The sequence below is a fragment of the Drosophila grimshawi genome, unplaced genomic scaffold, assembly GCF_018153295.1.
Source record: "Drosophila grimshawi isolate 15287-2541.00 unplaced genomic scaffold, ASM1815329v1 contig_44, whole genome shotgun sequence".
NCBI classification, from domain to species: Eukaryota; Metazoa; Arthropoda; class Insecta; order Diptera; family Drosophilidae; genus Drosophila; species Drosophila grimshawi.
Genome location: NW_025063240.1, coordinates 463,274 through 482,391, shown reverse-complemented (window position 1 = coordinate 482,391; position 19,118 = coordinate 463,274). Strand labels below are relative to the sequence as shown.

Here is a 19,118-nt window from a genome sequence, read left to right as displayed (position 1 = left end):
TAATTTGACTTATCCCAGCTGAGCAATTGGCTTCCAAGGACACGCACTCAGCTGGAAAAGGGCAATTAATGTCAAACAATTGCGACTTTTGGACACACACGAATACACGCGACCAACAAATGACTCAAGGATATACGCTGACCTTGCGCATAATTAGTCCACAATGGGTTAGCCAGGCAATCGCCCATCCCAGAAAAAAAACAACTGTCCGCTTGGCGAGTCAAGGTCTAATTGTAGCCTTGGGCCATTATAGAGCATCCTGCCCATTATCCTCCGCCGCTTGACTTGCCTGTTTATTTTAACACGCGCCGCGCATGCGCAAAGTGAAGTCGACCTTCCAATGGGCGAACGTTGGGCGTGTGCTGATAATAAAGTCATAGAGAAGTCTTCAAGGTCACTCTAAAAATCCTGGAAAGTTTTAGTACTTTCACGCAGATCTCTTAATGGATTTGTGTCAAAAACAAAATAGAGTCGTCATGGACATATAGAGTTCTGCATAATATTTGAAATTGCAGTTGCACCATAAACTTATCTAAGCAAATTATTCATTGAGTACATCAAGGTTACAGTGAATATATACAATTTTGGTATTTTGAATGATGTTAATTTGGCATTCTGGGGTTTTCACCAGATTATTATGATGGCTCGTGAGAGAGTTTTAGGTATTCGGAGAAAGCTTGTAAAACCAAATGAAAATGATGTGAAAACTGCTTTATTTTTGTTAAATTTTATGAGGGCTCGCCCATGTAAAAAACTTTATTACATACATTACAAAATGCCGAATTTCACACACTAATGGAACTGCGATGATTTTATTGTAGTATTATTAAGAGAGCTAGTTTCTGAACGGCTTAGCTCTGTATTTAACAAGCAAAAATTTGGAAATTAATACGTATTAGTCAGAGCTCGTCTAGGAGATATCTGTAACCAAATTCTAACTCTTACTTATTCAAATAAATTGTACATACATACGTAAAGTAGTATGTATGAATTATTAATGGTTCAGATTTTTACTTGTATGTCTATTTCATGGTTTGTTTAAGCAACAATTTTAAATTCAATAAATCTATTTTAAATTTATTCAAAGGCTTATAAGAGTCCTTTGTTCGTAATTTTTTGGCAAAGTATTAAATATCGGGTACAAACTCTTGCTCACCAACGTATCTAAAACAAATTCATCAATAAAATGATTAGTATACTAAGAGTGTAAGCAAGAAATCGTTTAATAAAAAATCATAAAACAACTCAATACCAATTTGATATAGTGATCCGATCCAACAGAATCCGTCTGCAGTAAAAAGACTGATCAAAAATGGCTAAATTAATTCTAAATCGTCTTAAGAAAAGTGATATCTCCCTTAAGCGTTACATATATCGCGGCAAATTTATAATACCATTTGCAAGCGTTCAAGGAATCAAGTTTTGTGTTTTTTATGTTGTTGATGGAGTGTGTTATGTATCGTTACATCAAATAATATAATCCTTAAATTCTATCCAATGATTTTCAAAATGAATACTGAATAGGTAATAGGTCTCAAATTTCTCACAGAGCTTAGCCACCACATGCATTACAGAAGACTGCCAGTTGCATTTCCCTAGCTACCCATAAATCAAAATAATTCAACATGCTGACAAACCCATCAAGACCCACCCAGAAATCCAACCGAACGCCCGATAATTATGTAGAACGTCTCTAATGATAATTACTTGATTTGCACAACGTGTGTTGATGTTTCCATAATGGATGCGAGCATTTCTGGCATAAATTACAAACTCATAATGGAGAGGCAAAGGGTCTCCCTCGCCTTTGGCCCACCATGTGGCAAGCAAATGTTCGGGGAAAAGTCGAGAGGCAGATAAAGTGGCAGATTGATAAGCGAACACACGCGGAATTAACACATTTGCGTGTTTGCCTCTGCAAGAAAGGATAATGATGCTGGGGTGACTGCCAGCGATGCGATGCGATTGCTTGCTGCAAGGGTGGTGGTGGTTCCTCTTTAGGGTGTGCCACAGTAGCAGCTGCCACTGCGCAGTTCCGAGGGGCAAACATCGCGTCGACGCATGCGTCAAACTGCATTAAATGCGCTTTAATAATTTTTCACTTTTCATTACATTGCGCACTTTTCCAACTGCGTATCAACGATTCGCCCTAAAGTACTCGAAATGCCAGTTGCCTGACATTTTATGTGTCCCGCATGGAGGCACTTATCGATAACAGTCAACTTCGGTCAGTTCTATTTGGATTCGTTTTCAAGTGCATTCGAGTGCAAATTTATGAGCTCCCCGTCTGCCATCAATTGCAGGAAAGCATTAGCGTTGTCGATTTTTACTGCATTTGCAATTATTTTTGTTTCGCTGTTGGGCACTTTGGTCCACTTCTCTGTCCACCATAACGGTGGTTGATAGTATCCTAGCCATCGGCCAGAGGAATTCAGAGGGTCACTTGAAAATTGATTGTTTCGATTTGTCCAACATTTCCTGTCTTCTGTATTCTTTCAGTGGAGTTTTTGATTTAGCAAAAATGTGTGTGTCCTTGCAGGCAATATTAAAATTATGTCACGAAATGAGCAACGAAACAGAAAACATCTCTTCGAATCCACAAATAAAATACATATATTTCTGATTAGCATCAGCGTACGGGTCGATTGTCGAGAACAGACAAATGACTGAACAATTTTAAATCGTATCGAAAATATCCCGAGAAGAAAGTGCATTCTCGTCTAAATAATTGATAACTGATTTTTGATTTGCACCAAGCCCTGCATATTGTTTTGTTCTATATATTATACTAAATTCATCATATATTTTTGGAAAATAATACTATGAATACATCCACAATTGAATTGTGAACTTCAGTCTGGGTTCGACGTTGATTTTCCTAAACTCTGAGTATCCATAGAAAGTGAAAGAATTTTTCCCCCGCAATTGCTACTCAACTCAAACTGCATTGATTCAACAAATGTTAATTACCTTGAACCGCTTATATCATTTTCAATTCATGCAAGCTTCGATTTAATAGCTGTTTCCAACACTTCATTCTTTACACAGACTTTCTCGAAACCTATTCCAACTTGTGGCCATAACTGGCAGAGGCGAGACTATCAACAAAGTCTTAAAACTACTAAGACCTAAGCTTACTTAATGTGACCACTTTGAGCGGTGTCAACATCGAGTTGGCTGCTATTCCACCAACCCAAGTCAGAGCCCGGAAAATGTTGCTACTTTGTGCAACGATGGCGACTACAGACCACTGACGGGCGACTACATCGTAATCGGCTTAGGGCAATACATCTTTCGTGGCACGACCGTGTGGACGCGCATTGCCGTTGGTGGCAACTAAGTTGACAAAATGACCAACAAAATGCAACATTTGCCAGCAAAATGGAACTACTGGCAACAGTTGCCACACGATGCAGGAGCCAGCGCGAGCAAGAGCAAGAGCAAGACCAGGCAACAACAGCCCCTATTTTTCCATTTTCCAATTTTTCCTTTTTTTTTATTTCAATTTACCACAATGATTAATCACCGAAGGTCTGCAGAGAACGCGCCCATTTTCTGTACCGTTTTTTGTTACACACTTCCCGACAGGACTGCCAAGCCCAATCCAATATAATATTTGTCATAGTTCATAATTTAGATATTTCAGTACGTGGCCATAGGCAAAAATTTGCCACACATTGCAAAAAAATATTATATCCGTCCATGGCGAAACTAAATAAAACCGAAACTGCATGTGTTGCGGACAGTTCAAGTGCATTTGAGGGGTTGTATTTGTTTTTGCTGCTGTTGTGTAGTTGTTTTTTTATTTTTATTTTTATTCTGTTTTCTTTTTTGGGTTGTCATGATACTCTTGTTTGTTTGTTTGTTTAGTTCTGTTATTAAGGGGTCTGAGCACTCTTTGATTTGGGGTTGGTTTTGATAGTTCCAGCTGCGCTACTTATCTAAAATGCGGGTAGGTCAGTTAGTAGGTGTTGATGTGGTTGTGGTTTGGCTAAAGAGCTTGTGCAAGCGCAAGGATTACAAGCTAAAATCCATTTGTGTTGAGAAAGTATAACTCAGAATAGAAACTATAATACAATTGAATTGCACGTTCTTAAATTATACTTCACATATAGAAAACTCGGATAAATACATAATATTATATTTTAAAACAGATGATGCAAGCAGTAAAATTCAATAAAGTGACACTTCCTAGTCACTAGGTTGCTCGGATTGATTCTGCGAACCGTTTTTAAAAATATGGTTTACCTTTTTAACGACACTTATCCCAAAACTATTGATATTAATTCATAATTCAAAGAAAACAACTGTAAAAACAGATAAGTTTTAATATAGGCAAAATTAATTAGTTTCAATATGTTACTAATCCAAAATGAGAATTGGGTTGATAGATGTAGAAAACTAAGTTGGTAATAGAACTCCAGCGTGAAACGACTCATGAACAGAACTAACGACTATTTTCTGTGTGTTTTCAGACTTTAATAAACTTAAATTTTTTGTTTCTTAGCATTCTAGAGATTTATCAACTTCAGTTCTTATTACACGTGTCCTATTATAATAATATAATTCCGTTTTGTAGGCTAATTGTCATATCAAATTGTGATACATGTTGTACACATGTAGGCGCGATTATAACATGCCAGAGCCACTTTGTCAAACAATTTCTTTGATGTTGTGCACACGGTCAAATGTCACAATACCTAGCACCACACCTACATACCCGAAAAAATGCAAAATGTGTTGGCAAATAACAGAAGGTAAATGTTGTGAAAGTGTACAAAGAAAATGACATTTAAATAAAAATAAAATAGCATGAGGCCGGCGAAAAGAAAAGAAAACCGTTGCTAATTTTGACAACTTAAGTTGGCAGTAGGAGAACTCTGGAGTGGCGGCTGAGGGGCATGGCAAATGCCTCAAGTGTTGCACCCTCGAAGCATACACAACATGAGAAGTCGTGGCCACATTTCCGTTTATATTTTATTACAAATTTGTGTTGTTGTTTATTTGTACTGCGTTTCAGTCGGCAATTGGCTCTGTTGCTCTGGCAGTCCCACAGGCCTGGGAGTTATCCTTAAAGGATCAAAGCTGAAATTTATACATACAAATGTCACACCTACAGGATTATGTAGAACACAACAAAAGCTGCATGTTTTGCCATTGACTTGAAGAATTCATTTTCGTTTTAGCATATTTTCTTGAAGTTGTTGTTATTTTGTTTGCTGTCGCATGTGTCATATTCACAGACACATACAATCCACACACAAATTGTTAACAAGATTATGTTGCGCTAGGCCAAAAAAAAAAAAAAAACAAAAACAAAAAAATTCCTTTTCATTCATTGTTTCCGTCCTTCGCTGGTTTTTGGCAACGGCTTTCAATGTTCATGTTTGTGGCATGTTTTCGATGTATTTTTCTTTTTTTGTTTTTGTTTTCATTTTGTTGTTATTGGTGAATATTACGACATGTAACATTTATGCGCATGCCTTGCCCCGAGCAAGACTCCTTCCCCCATTCTACATTTTTGTCACATTTGGTGCCAAAAAACACCGACACAAAAGGCAACGGCGTTAAAAGTTGCCGGCGAGAGTGAAACTTTTTGGTTTTTGTGTTTTTGTAAAGCATACTTGAAGGCGTTGCTCAAGTTTATTGCCTCTGGGAATGATGGTTTTATAAAAAGTCATTGCGCGGCTAATGTTCTGGACAGAGCATGAGTCTCTTTTTTTTCTTTGAATGGTATTTTAAATAAATTAAAAACATATTTAGATATATTCTTTAATTATTTAAAGCAGCGGTGCATCAACTGGAAGGATATGATAAGTTCATTTCATTAATTTGCAGCTAATTACAATTTGGCGAAACTATATGCACTCCAGTTTATTTGTATTTACAATATATACTGCCTACCCTAATCACTTCACTGTTGGGCTATTCTAAAACTGTTCAAAGTGTATTTTATGCCTTTGTTATAATTAATATTTTCATTTAATTAGCCAAAGCCTCGTCGCTTGTCAACAGTTGTGCGCTTAACTAAACAGCAAGTACTTATAGGAGCTGCTGGCCTAGTTTTTGGACACTAGGTGGCCAGGCATATCCCAAAAATACACAGACATCTACAATGAATGACAAAATTGGCAGCTGTGCCAAATATAAAAAAAAGAGGAGAAAAACATTGTGCGCTGTGCAAACGGCTGAAAAACTACTGCTAATTATGTGTACTTTAACTTTTGGCGTCGCATTTTTAGCAGATGAAATGAGGAGACTTAGTGCATAGACTAACAATCGGAGGACGACGACGAGTTGCATAATTAAAACTTTACATTTTGCTATTTAACTTGCCGTGCGCAAAGAATCAGATACAACATCAGTTCTTCCTTTTGTATGCCTTACTTTTTCCCATATAAATTCTTCTACTTGCTGAGCAAATAACTGTACAGAAGTTGCTTTCAGTGGCAGCATCTTTAAGTTCGCACAGAGCGGGTAAATAATAGCCAGGACCGAGTAGAGTTGAGGCCAGGCCACAAAGGGCCTTTTAAGGTTGGCGATGCTCCCACGCCGGCTGCTGCTGCTGCTGCTGGTGCTGGTGCTGGTGCTGCACAGACAAATGCAGGAAACAGGATATTGGATCATTTAGCATTAAGGCAGCGCCTCCATTCGCCCTGGCTCTCTGGTCGGCTCCGGCACGCTCCATACAATGCGAAACAAGTTAAGCGCAGCGCGAACAATAAAACGGAGGCGACGACAAGGACGATGACGATGGCAACGAGAACGAGAACGAGGACGAAGTGATCAATGAGGCAAGGAACGCTGTGTTACGCTTTAATAACTTGCCGCCGGATTAAGTCCTGTGCAATGAGATGATAATGCGACCAGGCTTTCGCACCGCAGGAGGGAGCCCCTCAGCATTTTGTAGGCGGTTTGCGGTTTTTGGATAATGTTGATTATGCCCGGGCTCCCATAAAAGTGTATCCCCAACAACATCAACAACAACACAAATTATATTACAAAATGATTTCAGTGCCTGCCACCTCTGCCTTCGCCTGCCCCACCCATTTCCATGTCAACCTATTGCATATTTGTCGTATCGTAAATATAAACATCATCAACGCATCATGAAAATAATTTTGCCTGGTTTTTTTTTCGTCCATTTGGCTTTGAGTCTTAGGATTTTTGTGCGGCTCGGCGAAGCTTATTATTTCTTTTATTTACATAATATATATTTATACTTATGTATGGGGAGGCATACATATAGTATGTATATGTACATACATATACATAGGCTCAGTAGGGGCTGTTCTGTTCCTGTTTGCCCTGCTTCGACACTCTTGTGTGCAATTTACATAACACAGCTAACAAATTTGTTTTTTTTTTCTCATCTTGCTTGTTTCTTGCCTTTGTTTTGCCTGTGCTGATCAGCGGAATGAGTTTTTGGCATTCGGTGGGGGCGTGGTTTATGTGTGCTTTGTCTTATTTGTCATGTGGGCGTTTTTTATGAGCTGTGGCGTTCGACTGTTATGCGTGTGTGTGGGGGTCATGTTTGATTGGCCTGGTAGTTGTTTGTTGGCGTTGGTTGATGTGATGGCCATAAAATTAGTTGTCAGCTCTGGCAGAGGACTTGGGGTTGGGATATAGATGTGCTTATTAATAGCTTAAGGGCTTTAGAAGCTTAGTGGCTTATGTGGTTGGGATTACAACTTTATGCATGCTGCTTTAAGTGCAGCGGAACAAATGTGTGTCTGGAATTAAAGCATGTCTAAGTAGGCTGGGTAATTAAATGTTACTACCAGGCTGTTGGCCTGGGAACGTTAATTATAAATGAAAGATTTAAGCTAATCATTAAAGGCTTTGTCACAAAAATGATCATTTGGCGATTATTTCGATTATTATTAAACTGTGTTTTCGCATCATATCAAAAGCGGAAATGTCAGTTTGTTAAGATGAGAATGTAAATGAAAGAGTCGATGAAATTCATTCTAAAAGTTTGTTACTTGTGGTTGTTGTGGTAGAAATTTCTATGAATATTACACTTGATTGTTGTATTTTGATTCCGTAACTTTTAGTGATATCTTTAGTCATTAAAGTGGCAGTAATAAAATTCAAATGGTTTAATTTGTCAGTCACGTAAGGCAGTACTTAGATCAGTCGGATTGTTCTATTCTATTTCATTTCCACAGATATTTCAGTTTGAATTTTTTCAAAATTTCCTGTCAAGCTCATAATAATTTTTGTAGAGACTGCACTTCATTACTAAAATACAAGCAAGCCCATTTTGCCCAATAAAGTCTTTAAACAAAAGCAGATGCGGCTCTGGACTGGTTTGTGATAACATCCCAAGTACTTTCAACCATAACAGAGAATATCTCTGTAGCAAACAGGCTGACAGACTGGGCTGTGTTTTGTTGAGAGACTGAGAGGTGTCTGGTATTTGCTAATCTTAACCAAAAAACCATAAGGCATGAGTTGAGTAACCTATTTGCGATACAAACTGGTTGTCAGATTAAGTTCTGTACATACATTTGTATGTCCATATATATATACATATTTATATATGTACATATTTTTGTGTTGCTGGGCTAAAGAATTTATTAATGTGACCAGAGAAACGAGGAATCAGAGTGTGAGGAAAACAAAAACAGGATTTGTGTATTGTGGCTCAAATTGGATTTGCTTGTTTGGGTGCTCGGGGTGACTGCAATTTGGTCGAGTTACGATTTTTGCGGGTTTTGGGGGGCTTATGCACGCTCTGGTGGACGATGCAACCTTGATGTCCTCGCAGACTCCTACTCTGACAGAGAGTCGTCCTATGTTTGTTTGCAGCTGGGCTTTATCTGCGGCTGTGTCTATATCTCAATATCTGTGTGGCTCAGTATCTGTATCTATATCGCTTACATGCATTTGACAAGGTCCTTGTTGTGCCTTGTTGTGATTATTTGCTAGAATAACATCAACAGCAATACGACTGACTGACTGACTGTGTGTGTGTGTGTGTGCCATTCTGTGTGTGTATTAGAGTGTGTGTAGAGAGACATCAAGTTGAGAAACAGCTGCCTCGTTCTCAGCTCTTGGTTTTCATTGCGTTTTGATTGGATTTTTCTGTAGCTGCTGCAGCTTCAATTAAGCATCAGCCTATACACTCGTTTCGTGTCAATTTTATACCCTTACTGTAGGTATATATATATATTGGATATTGCTCACGACTTAAGTGGAGTTTTCTGTAACATAAATATGCTCATCAAGTCACAAATTTAAATAAAATATGTTTTTTGGTGGCTCTTTAGATTATAAAAAATTATAAATAGAAGTCGCCATACAATAAAAAGTAAAATTGAATTAATAGTTAATGCATCTATTTTTGTATGTAAATATGCATACAAAAAACAAATATATAAATACATATACATATATATAATAATATAATATATAATAATATATATGTATACATATGTATATATACATATGTATATATATATATTTTTTGGTTTAGACTTAACCCTTTCTATACCTACGACAGATGACCTTTTGAATAAGATATACAGTTCTTCACAAAGTCAGATTACTCTCTGCAAAATTAGATTAATAATAAAATTTTGGTTTAATAGGTTTCTTACTGAAAGTCTCAAAAAGTTTTCTGTTTTTTGCCAAATGGGGGATGGAGTTTCCTAAGAGTAATTTAATATATATTTGGAATCACAATATAATCAAAATATGGCAATATACCTATATATAAAATATAACAATGTTGAACACTATTTTTGATTAAGTTTTAAAGTGATCATATTTCCTGATCTTTATTAATTTTAGATCGTAAAGAAATTACGGCTGCAATAAACCAATTTCTTTTTGCACATATGCAAGAGTATTAAATCTTCGGTGTATTCTCTAATGTTTGGTAATATTTTATTGCTGTCGCAATGTTTGTTATTTTTGACGCCACTGTTGACAACTGCACTGCGATTGCGGTTAGGTTTGGTCCACCCCATAAAATGGGTCGTGTGCTGCCTTTTGTGTGGCTGTCAATATGTCAATATGTCAATTTTGGCTGCTCCTTTACGGGCACTTTTCATGGCAGAAATTAAGTTGTCATTGTCCTCATTCGTTGCGTTTCGCATTCATTTCGATTTTATTTTCATTTTCATTTTGGTGATTTTTAGGGGTTTCGAGTGCGGATTCATTATATTTTTATTAAAAGCAATCAGCGCTGGCTCGTTTCGCTCTTTTGTCAACATTTGTTCGCCTTGATTTCCATGCCTTGATTGGGATTATTTAGGCAATTAAATTCATATGTCGCTTTTGCGCAATTTTCCTGTAATATTTTTTTTTTGAATATACTCGTATATGTGGATTTTTTTTGCTGTTGCCTAGAGTCGTTTGCAGTGCATGTGCGGGCTGTATGATGATGTAGTTATGGTGGAAACTGTGAGCACAGTTGGTTTTATGGGTTTGTTAAATGACCTGTAGTATGGGTAGCTGATAAGCCGCCATTGATAGAAGATTATTCGAAAATCAGACTGTAATTTAACGAGTACTGTGCCAATGAGTGGTCTCAAGTATACCCAAGTCGAGAGAATGAAACAGAATACATATGTTGTGCGTTCGTACACAGAAAGTGCAAACTGTTCATGTACTTGAAAACACATCTATCATAGTAAAGAACCTTCTGTTATATCAAGAAATAATCTATAAATTTCTATATATCTATGTTTGGTCGAAAAGAGCATTTAGTAACTTTATCGGTCATGACAATACAAGCCTGGAATTTAAGTTGTATTGGCTAAATGATAGAAAGGCCTTGGTAGACTTTTTGTGGCTTCCCCGCACTTGACAGAGCTTACTAATTGATCCAGTTATCTCCAGAGACGGATTTGGGCTGTGGTCGCTTTAGTCGGTGAGGCGTTTAATAAAAACCAGCTGGGAGATGAGAAAACTAGCAACTCTAGTGCATTGGCAGCGCTCGTTACTCAAAGTCAAAGCAGTTTCCACACAATGAGAATTGCTCTAAGCCCTTCGAAACGTAACGTGTGGCCTCGCATTGTGCCATGTAATTCACACATTTTGTAGCCAATTGCAATTGCAAATTGAAAGCCAAAGCCAAAAATTGGTTTAGCGAACGGAGAGCGCGACAAAAAACGCGCAATCGCAGCTGAGGCTGCAGAGGCTGCAGAGGCCAACAGATTGGCCTGACTTAAACGGTGGCGAAGCATAAATCCTTGAGAGCAGTGGTCGCAAGTCATGTGGTTTCTCAGATCGGGCCAGAACGGCAGATGGAGCTGGGAAGGGTAACGGACCCGGTGGAGAAGGGCGGCGAGTGCTGCGCTTGCCACAATTTCCGTTTTCCGGCTGCAGCTCAGATTCACTTTTTGCTCGCATATTGTGAGTGCATATTGCGTTAACTGTGGACCCTGTAAACAGCAGCAGCAGCAGCAGCAGCAACAACACCACCAATAACAACAACAAATGCAAAGCAAACATTTTGCGGTTATTCCCCGCAACCATTTTTCACCCTGCTTGCCACTTCCCCCAATCTCTTGGCCAATGTCGCTGACTACCGCAACGCATGCATAAATTATTATTTGCCCGACGCGTCGTTCGCCTTGCTGGCAAATGTTTCTGCAACACTTTTAACAGCACTGCCAGAGGTATATCAGTTGCATAATCACATTTGTACAATATAAACTATGAGCAATTTTAAAGAATTCTCCGAGTCACATTCTAAATAATAATAATAATAAGCAATTTGAAATTTAGTTGCATTGACAACTATTCAAATTTGAAGGTGTGTAATCAGAGATATCCTTATATAAATATATATTTATAATTTAAGGCCCGCTAATTTTTGTTTGACTATTTCGGTATCTAGAGTTCGTTCACTTTATAGCAGCTCTTGTGTTGACCTATTGTTTCCGTCATTGTTGTTGTCCAGTGCATCAGTACGTCATCGTTTTCCATGCGAATGACAGTTGGAAGTGGTTCGGTTGGAGCTGGACATCGTTGCTGTTTTTACTGCTTGCCTTTGGCCGGGCGACTTGCCGCGCCCACGCGGTCCCCAAAAACATATTTGGGCGCTTTTGTTTTGCATTTTTATTATACTCACACACACACACATACGCACTTCTGTATACACAAACATTTCGCTTTGCGGTTTTTATCAGACACAAGCGCATCGAGCAGAGGAGCCGCCAACATTCACCATCCCTCCAACCCTCCAACCCTCCACGAACCGCATCCACATGCACAAAGCTGCTTTAATTGGAGTCGATGGTGTTATTTATATAAATGTTTGTCATTTCTCTTCGTTCGCCCTGTTTGCATTTCATTTTTTTGGCAGTTTAAATTGTAGGCGTCATGTGATATATTGGCCATATTGGATTTGGGCTTCGTTTGACTCTGCCATGGCCTGGCGTGCTTTGTCTGCCCTGCTCTGGTTCACAGCTGACCTTGTTCTAGATCTTTTTCTGCTTTTTTGCGATTGGCTCAAAAATGGTCCATTGCAGAGTTTAAAGTTGAAAGCGTTGTTTTGGAGAATTGAAGTATCGTGTAGATATGCAAGAAATGTGATCCAGATAACCCGAGAATGATTTAAGCAGCGGATTTCGTTCGAAGGGGTCTGCCAAGTGGCTAGGCATATTTGGCTGGAAGACTAACAACTTGCTCACATATATAGAACAGTTTTTCCAAACATTAAACTTTCTTCAAGTTGCATATTAGAATTGATAACATTGAGGAAAAAAAAAAAGATTTAAAAACAAACCACATTTCAAACGGGTATATGAATATTTCATACAATTAAGAGATTTAAACGAGAGTAAAGTTAAACATAAAAAGCAAATTCAAAAGCAGTAGCTGCCAATTTAAAAAATATGTAAATTATTCTCGAGCTGTACTCAATGGATCGTGTGTGGGTAACACCGGGCAAAAGCCTAATTTAATTAGTATTCCAAAACATGCTTTAAAGCAGCTTGGAGAAAAAATTAAATAAAAATAAGACCACCTGGAAATGTAATGCAATGTCAAGTTCAAGTGCTCGTCTTTTGTACTGTGTGAAGGCCATTAGCTTCAGGAAAGAAAGTGTCAGCCATAAAACCGTGAAATCACATACAAAATGCATTTCAATGCCACGCGTAGCACACATTAAAAAAAATCCCAAACGTAGACAATAACATTTGGTTTTTAATTAAGGAACAGCCAAAAAAAAAAATATATACATATATATACATATATATATATATATGTAAAAGGAAAAACAAAAGAAAAAAATGTTTTAATGCTGGCGAGTGGTTTTGTGGATGGGAGTGGGAGCTAAGTACTTCCGTTTACAACTCAACGTGTCGAGTCTCAAGCAAAGTGGAGCTCCAATGTCAATGCCACACGCACACATGTGGCACAAACACACACATCCACACACAAACAGGACAACAACAAGCGCTCGACTCAATTTCAGAAAATAATTTAACGACTCCATTTAAGCATGAAATCACAAGACGCCTCCCCTCCCTGCCCTATCCATGGCAAATGCTTGAGGGGCGGGGAGTCCCTCAAAGTCCTAGGTGTCTCAGACAAAAGCCAACTGCGGGGCTATTCAGCGGCAACTTTATCGCTAAGTGGGAAAATCTGTAGAATTTTAAGTGCTTCAGGAGACACGCCAGGAACGAGAAGCCTACAGGAACCCAGTTGTGAATTGTCTATTGTCCTATTGCGCCTGAAACTCCAGTTAGCTCTCCCGGTTTCAGCTCAAGTTCAGTGCAGCTCCTTCTGCCCTGTTCATATTTTTTTTTTTCTGTGCAGGGATTCTTTGTTGTTGTTTTCAAGGTGTGCTAAGAGGCGTATGCACAAAACAATTTTCATTTACTTTACGTTTTTAATCATGGTTAAAGGATATGTCAGCGACGCTCGTTATATAGACAACAACAGGATACACAACACAAGAGTCGTGAACGAGCCATTCGTCTGCAGGATGTCAACGCAAATTCAAGTGAAATGATGCACAAAGAAACGAAAAAAAAAAGGATTGCCACCGGATGAATGCACTTCAATTGAAGCAGAAGCAGAAGTAGACGTTGAAGGAAGGCCAGACAACAAACTGAAGAAAAGAATTGGAATGCAATGCTCATTGTCAGAAATTGACAGGTATGCAGAGGGCAGACCCACAGCTCAAGTCAAGCCCAAAGGATTAGATTTAGGGGTGTGCGCGAGTCTCAAGACATTCAAATGACAAATACATGTGATGATCATGTTTTGGCATATTTGTGACCGCAGTCAAAGAGCACACATGAAACACACACACAACCAGCCCACAACTACTTGGAAAAGCCGATAGCGGTAAATCGGTAATCGCTGTGGCAACTTTTCCGGCTAAGCAACTGAGATGAAAATTTCCAGCTGCTTGGGCTCACACATTTTTTACTTACGATAAAGTTGTACACTCACAACTTTGAAGACGCCGACGGGTCATTAATTGTGTCTGCAGTTTAACACCTAAAGGAACTTTCAACGTATCTGAGTTTGTCGCTGGCCAAGTTCATTTTTTATTCTCACAGTGGCATAGAAGAAAAACACCGAACCGTGTACATGCATTTCTATCTAATTAAAACAGGTGTTTTAATTATTGAAGCCATTTAATTTTGTTCATCATAAACGCCGCCGTTGCCTGCCCACTTGGCACATTTTTATGGGACCATTAAAAACAGTTGCAGTTGCTAAGCCGGGCTGCTCATTAGGAGGCTCCATGCTCCAGATATGATGAATTTTGTTTCTGTTTGCTTTATTAGGCTCGTAAAAATGGCCAACGGGCAGCGTGTTTATTACGTTCTGTGTTTTGTGTGTGTTTTGCTTAACTAGCTTTTATTGCAATTAGATGGTGCAGTTGGAATAAGGGCTACACAAAGAAACCTCCCCCTTGCATATACACCAAATATATATTCTTTGTTGTCCCACAACTTTAGCTGAGCTCTTAATTAGACGTAAATGCGCTTTACAACTTTTTGTTTGTTTCTCGAAAGCTTGAGGTTTACAATTAGTGACCAAAACATATCTATTAAATATCGTGCACGTGTTTCGACAAACTTAAGAATTGTTTTCATGTTTCATGAAACTAAACAAATGAAAGGAAACGGGAATTGAAGCCATTTATAAAATGTTGTGTATTTATATATTATATTTAAAAAGTTATTTGTCTTTGATGATTGTTTAAAATTGTAATTTTACTATTACCTTTTAAGTAGATATCCTTTAAAGTGTAAATTTAATTTGAAATTTGTATTTTTTAAAAATAGTTGACCGCTTTTAGTCTACACTAAATATATAAATAAGATATATATTCAAAATAAGTTTTTGTATACGGTTTGGATTTTAGACATAAGTTAAATTCAATAAAATGCTTATATTTAAGTTAAAGCTAAAAGTGTAAATCAAATCATTTAATCATAATTATAAATAAAGGTTTTCACTAAGCATTAATTGACCAGCGTTAAATAGTTACAATTCCTTTTCTTTTCCGTTCTCTCTTGCCTCCTTCATAGAAATCCCTCTTCGATAGATTTACCTTTATAATTCAACTATTATTTCGCTGGTCATCAATTTGGTGATGCAGCAGCTATTCAGTCATACTTTCCTTGTTCCGAATCTTGAGTGAGCTCCAAACCCAACTGCACGTAATTACATTGTTATTTAGATCAGCAATTTTGTGTACTTTAACACTAATCAATTTTTAATGAAATAACAGAAACCCTTTTTTTTGGTCATCACCTTTCCATACTTAATCAGGCAATAATAACATAAATTAAATAAACAAAGTCACCAACAATCAAACAATAATAAGCGCTGTAGAACTTTTGTTTTCTTAACGTTAAAAAGAGAAAAGTAACGAGGAAGAATGAATATAAAGGCCCAACGCGATGATGTGTGTTAAATTTCACGGGCTGCGTCTGGAGCGATACAATAACAAGAGCAGCTGTTTGTTTGGGAGAATATTGCAAGTTCATTATACAAACACCAATCAAACATCGCGGCTCAGTTCGGGACAGGTATGAAAAGTCAATTAAAGCCGCGTAAAACGTAGCAACAGATGATGTTGATGTGGATGTGGATGTGGATGATGATAATGATGATGGAGCGGAGCGGAGCTCTCTCTTTATGTGTGATGGGAAAACTGCAAGCTCACCGCACTTCTCACTCAATTAGAACAGAAAATTCAAAGGAAACGTGTAAACAAAATAAATACGAAATCAAGAAACAGACTCAACTCAGACTTTGACTCCTGCCTTGTCGATTTTTCCCGCCCTCAGAGTCGTTGCCTTTCGCCGCGCTTTCCGTTTAAAAGGCTTGAGTTGAATTTGGAGTGGACACAACGCCAGCCAGCTAAGTCTAACCTGGCAACGGAGGCACTCGAAACGTTTTTGGCATTCTTCACCTGTCAAGGCGGTAGTTTTGGCCTCTCGGATTCCGACACCGACTCTGACCACCGTCTCTGCTGCTCAGCGGCAAAGTGCAATAAGAACGTCTAAAACCTCACACTTCACAACTTTTGCCGAAACATCAAAGTTGACGTACACAATGGCCATTGATGTGATACAACTGAAGTGCAAAGAAAACAAAACACGAAACCCTAGTGCTGACTCCATACCTCTGCTTTGCTCTGGTCTGCTGTGCTCCATCTCCACAACAAGAAGCGCGTCCAGTGCCAGTCCAAGCCCAAGCAAGCAAGCCAGCACACCAGCAAGCAACATCGACAACGCTGTCGACGTCATCGTTGGCGGTGGCTTCAACACTGTTGTCAGCTTCAACAAGCGTAAAATATTCTCAGAATTGCAACAACTTTAGTTGAGGTTCAGCCTTTTGGGCAGCATTTTGACAACCGTTGGACTAAGCCAGGTCCGCTTCAGCGTTAGGCGCCCAAATCGGGGCACCGCGATGCTATTTAACGGGTCTGTGTTAAGTAAGCAAATTTACTAATTTATAGAGCTGAGTTGGTTGTTTGTTACTATTAGCCTTAAGCATCTTATGAGAAAAGGATTAAACTTGAGAGATAATATATATATTATAAATATTTTAATTTCTTTTCTGCCGACTGAGGTTAGTTGACATTAAGTAAATAAATAAATAAATATAAATAAATAAATATAAATAAATAAATAAATAAAATAAATAATAAATAAGTGGTCATTCAAGAATTACTCTTGCAATCAAGAATTAAGCAAAAAGTTGTATTTTTGGCAATTTTGTTCCATTCCAATTCAATTAGCAATAAGTGTATTTTTTGTCAACCTAAATTTTGATTTGTTTGTAAAATATGGCAGAGCGATCCTCTAAATCGGCAATAAATCGTGACCGTGTTGTTTCGAAAACTCTACAGACTTTGGTACCGTCAGTTCTTGATATCAATATGTTAATCAATCAGCTTGCCAACTGTGAGAATCCCGCAAAAGGTGTATCCCTCCACGAGAATCAAATACGATATGTGTGCACGGAAGCCAGGGCACTCTTCCTCAAGGAGAAAACGTTCTTGGATATAAAGCCACCGATTAAGATATGCGGAGATGTGCACGGCCAATTTGGAGACCTATTGCGCATATTGCACTCAACGGGATTTCCGCCGGACAGCAAGTATCTCTTCCTGGGAGATTATGTGGATCGGGGCAAGATGTCCATTGAGACGTTCACACTGCTCCTCGCATATAAGGTGCGCTATCCGAATCAGATGATGTTGCTGCGCGGCAACCACGAGAGCGCCAGCATCAATCGAATCTATGGATTCTATGATGAGTGCAAGCGTCGCTATTCCATCAAACTCTGGCGCTACTTTGTGGATACCTACGATTGCATGCCCCTGGCGGCCTTGGTGGGTGGTCGCATCTTCTGTGTGCATGGCGGCCTGAGTCCTAGTCTGCATAGCTTTGAGGACATACAGGCAATCAAGCGACCCTGTGATATACCCGACGAGGGCCTCATCTGTGACCTACTCTGGAGTGATCCTGATGAGAACGTAATTGGCTGGAGTGCAAACGATCGTGGCGTTAGCGTCACCTTCGGCGCCGACATTGTGAAAAGTTTCTGCTTTCGCATGGGCATCGACGTGATTTGTCGTGCCCATCAGGTCGTCGAGGATGGCTACGAGTTCTTTGCCAAGCGCCAGCTGGTCACGCTCTTCTCCGCACCCAACTACTGCGGCCTCTTCGACAATGCGGGCGCCGTCATGGTTGTCAATGATGACCTGGTTGTCAGCTTCGTCATCTTGCGACCGACTTACTCAGTGCGTCAGACGACGAACCAGGCGCAGGCAATGCAGGCAATGGGCAAGAACCGCAACTATTAGCCAAATTGAGATCTGACCTCTTTGTGTTTAAATGTATATCGAAGTAATACTACATGTTGATGTAGGTCCACACGGATTAAAAACCTTGAGTTGCTATTTTTAAATGATATTTGAGATTTTAATACAGAAACTTTTTGGTACTCACTTCAAATGACTGTGTAATCGAAAATTCCCTTCACTAACGACTAAACCCTTTCTAATTGTTGACCTCATTCTCACATGTGCCGCTACTGTTCCATTTGTGCAATTACAGGAAAGCTTCTTCAAGCATTAGAACAACAACGTTTGTGGACATTGGACGATGGGAAAGGCTATGGCGACATCGCCATCGCCATCGACATCGACATCGACAATGACAGCACGACGTCTGCACTTAACAATTTCGGCAATGTTGCATGTTTCGTCGTGTGCTGAATGTTGCATAAATAAACTGCAGATCACACGCAAACAAAGCTGAAGCTAAGGCTGTAGATGTGGCTGTAGCGGTAGCTGTGGAGCAAAAGCTGAAACTGAAGTTGCAGGCCAACGTTGGCAGCGGTTTTGCCGCTTGCTTGGCTGCAGCACACTGACACGGACAACATCAAAGTGTTGACTTGACATTTTGAACGACATTTTAACCTGTTTAGCCGCTGCGGCCAAGCTAAACCAAACAAGCGTGGCCAAAGCCAAGTCAGTGGCATCATTGGGGTTCGTTGTCAAGCCAGAGACTCTACCAAAACCCCAGCCAGTGCCACAGCCACAGCCATAGCCATAGCCAGAGCCAGAGCCAGAGCTGAGGGGCAAATGGAACTGGTGAAGCAAACAACATGCCATG

The 19,118-nt window shown here is 39.1% G+C and overlaps 1 protein-coding gene across 1 annotated transcript; it reads left to right on the top strand.

Moving 5' to 3' along the window:
* The first annotated feature begins 17,233 nt into the window (after window positions 1-17,233).
* On the top strand, window positions 17,234-18,408 carry LOC6558123 (serine/threonine-protein phosphatase PP1-2). The gene has a single exon (XM_001985547.2). The coding sequence runs from the start codon at window positions 17,282-17,284 to the stop codon at window positions 18,302-18,304; it is 1,023 nt and encodes a 340-aa protein (XP_001985583.2). The 5' UTR covers window positions 17,234-17,281; the 3' UTR covers window positions 18,305-18,408.
* Window positions 18,409-19,118: the final 710 nt, after the last annotated feature.

Coding starts and splice junctions, on each gene's coding strand:
- LOC6558123 (XM_001985547.2), top strand. CDS start 17,282: ATGGCAGAGCGATCCTCTAAATCGGCAATAAATCGTGACCGTGTTGTT.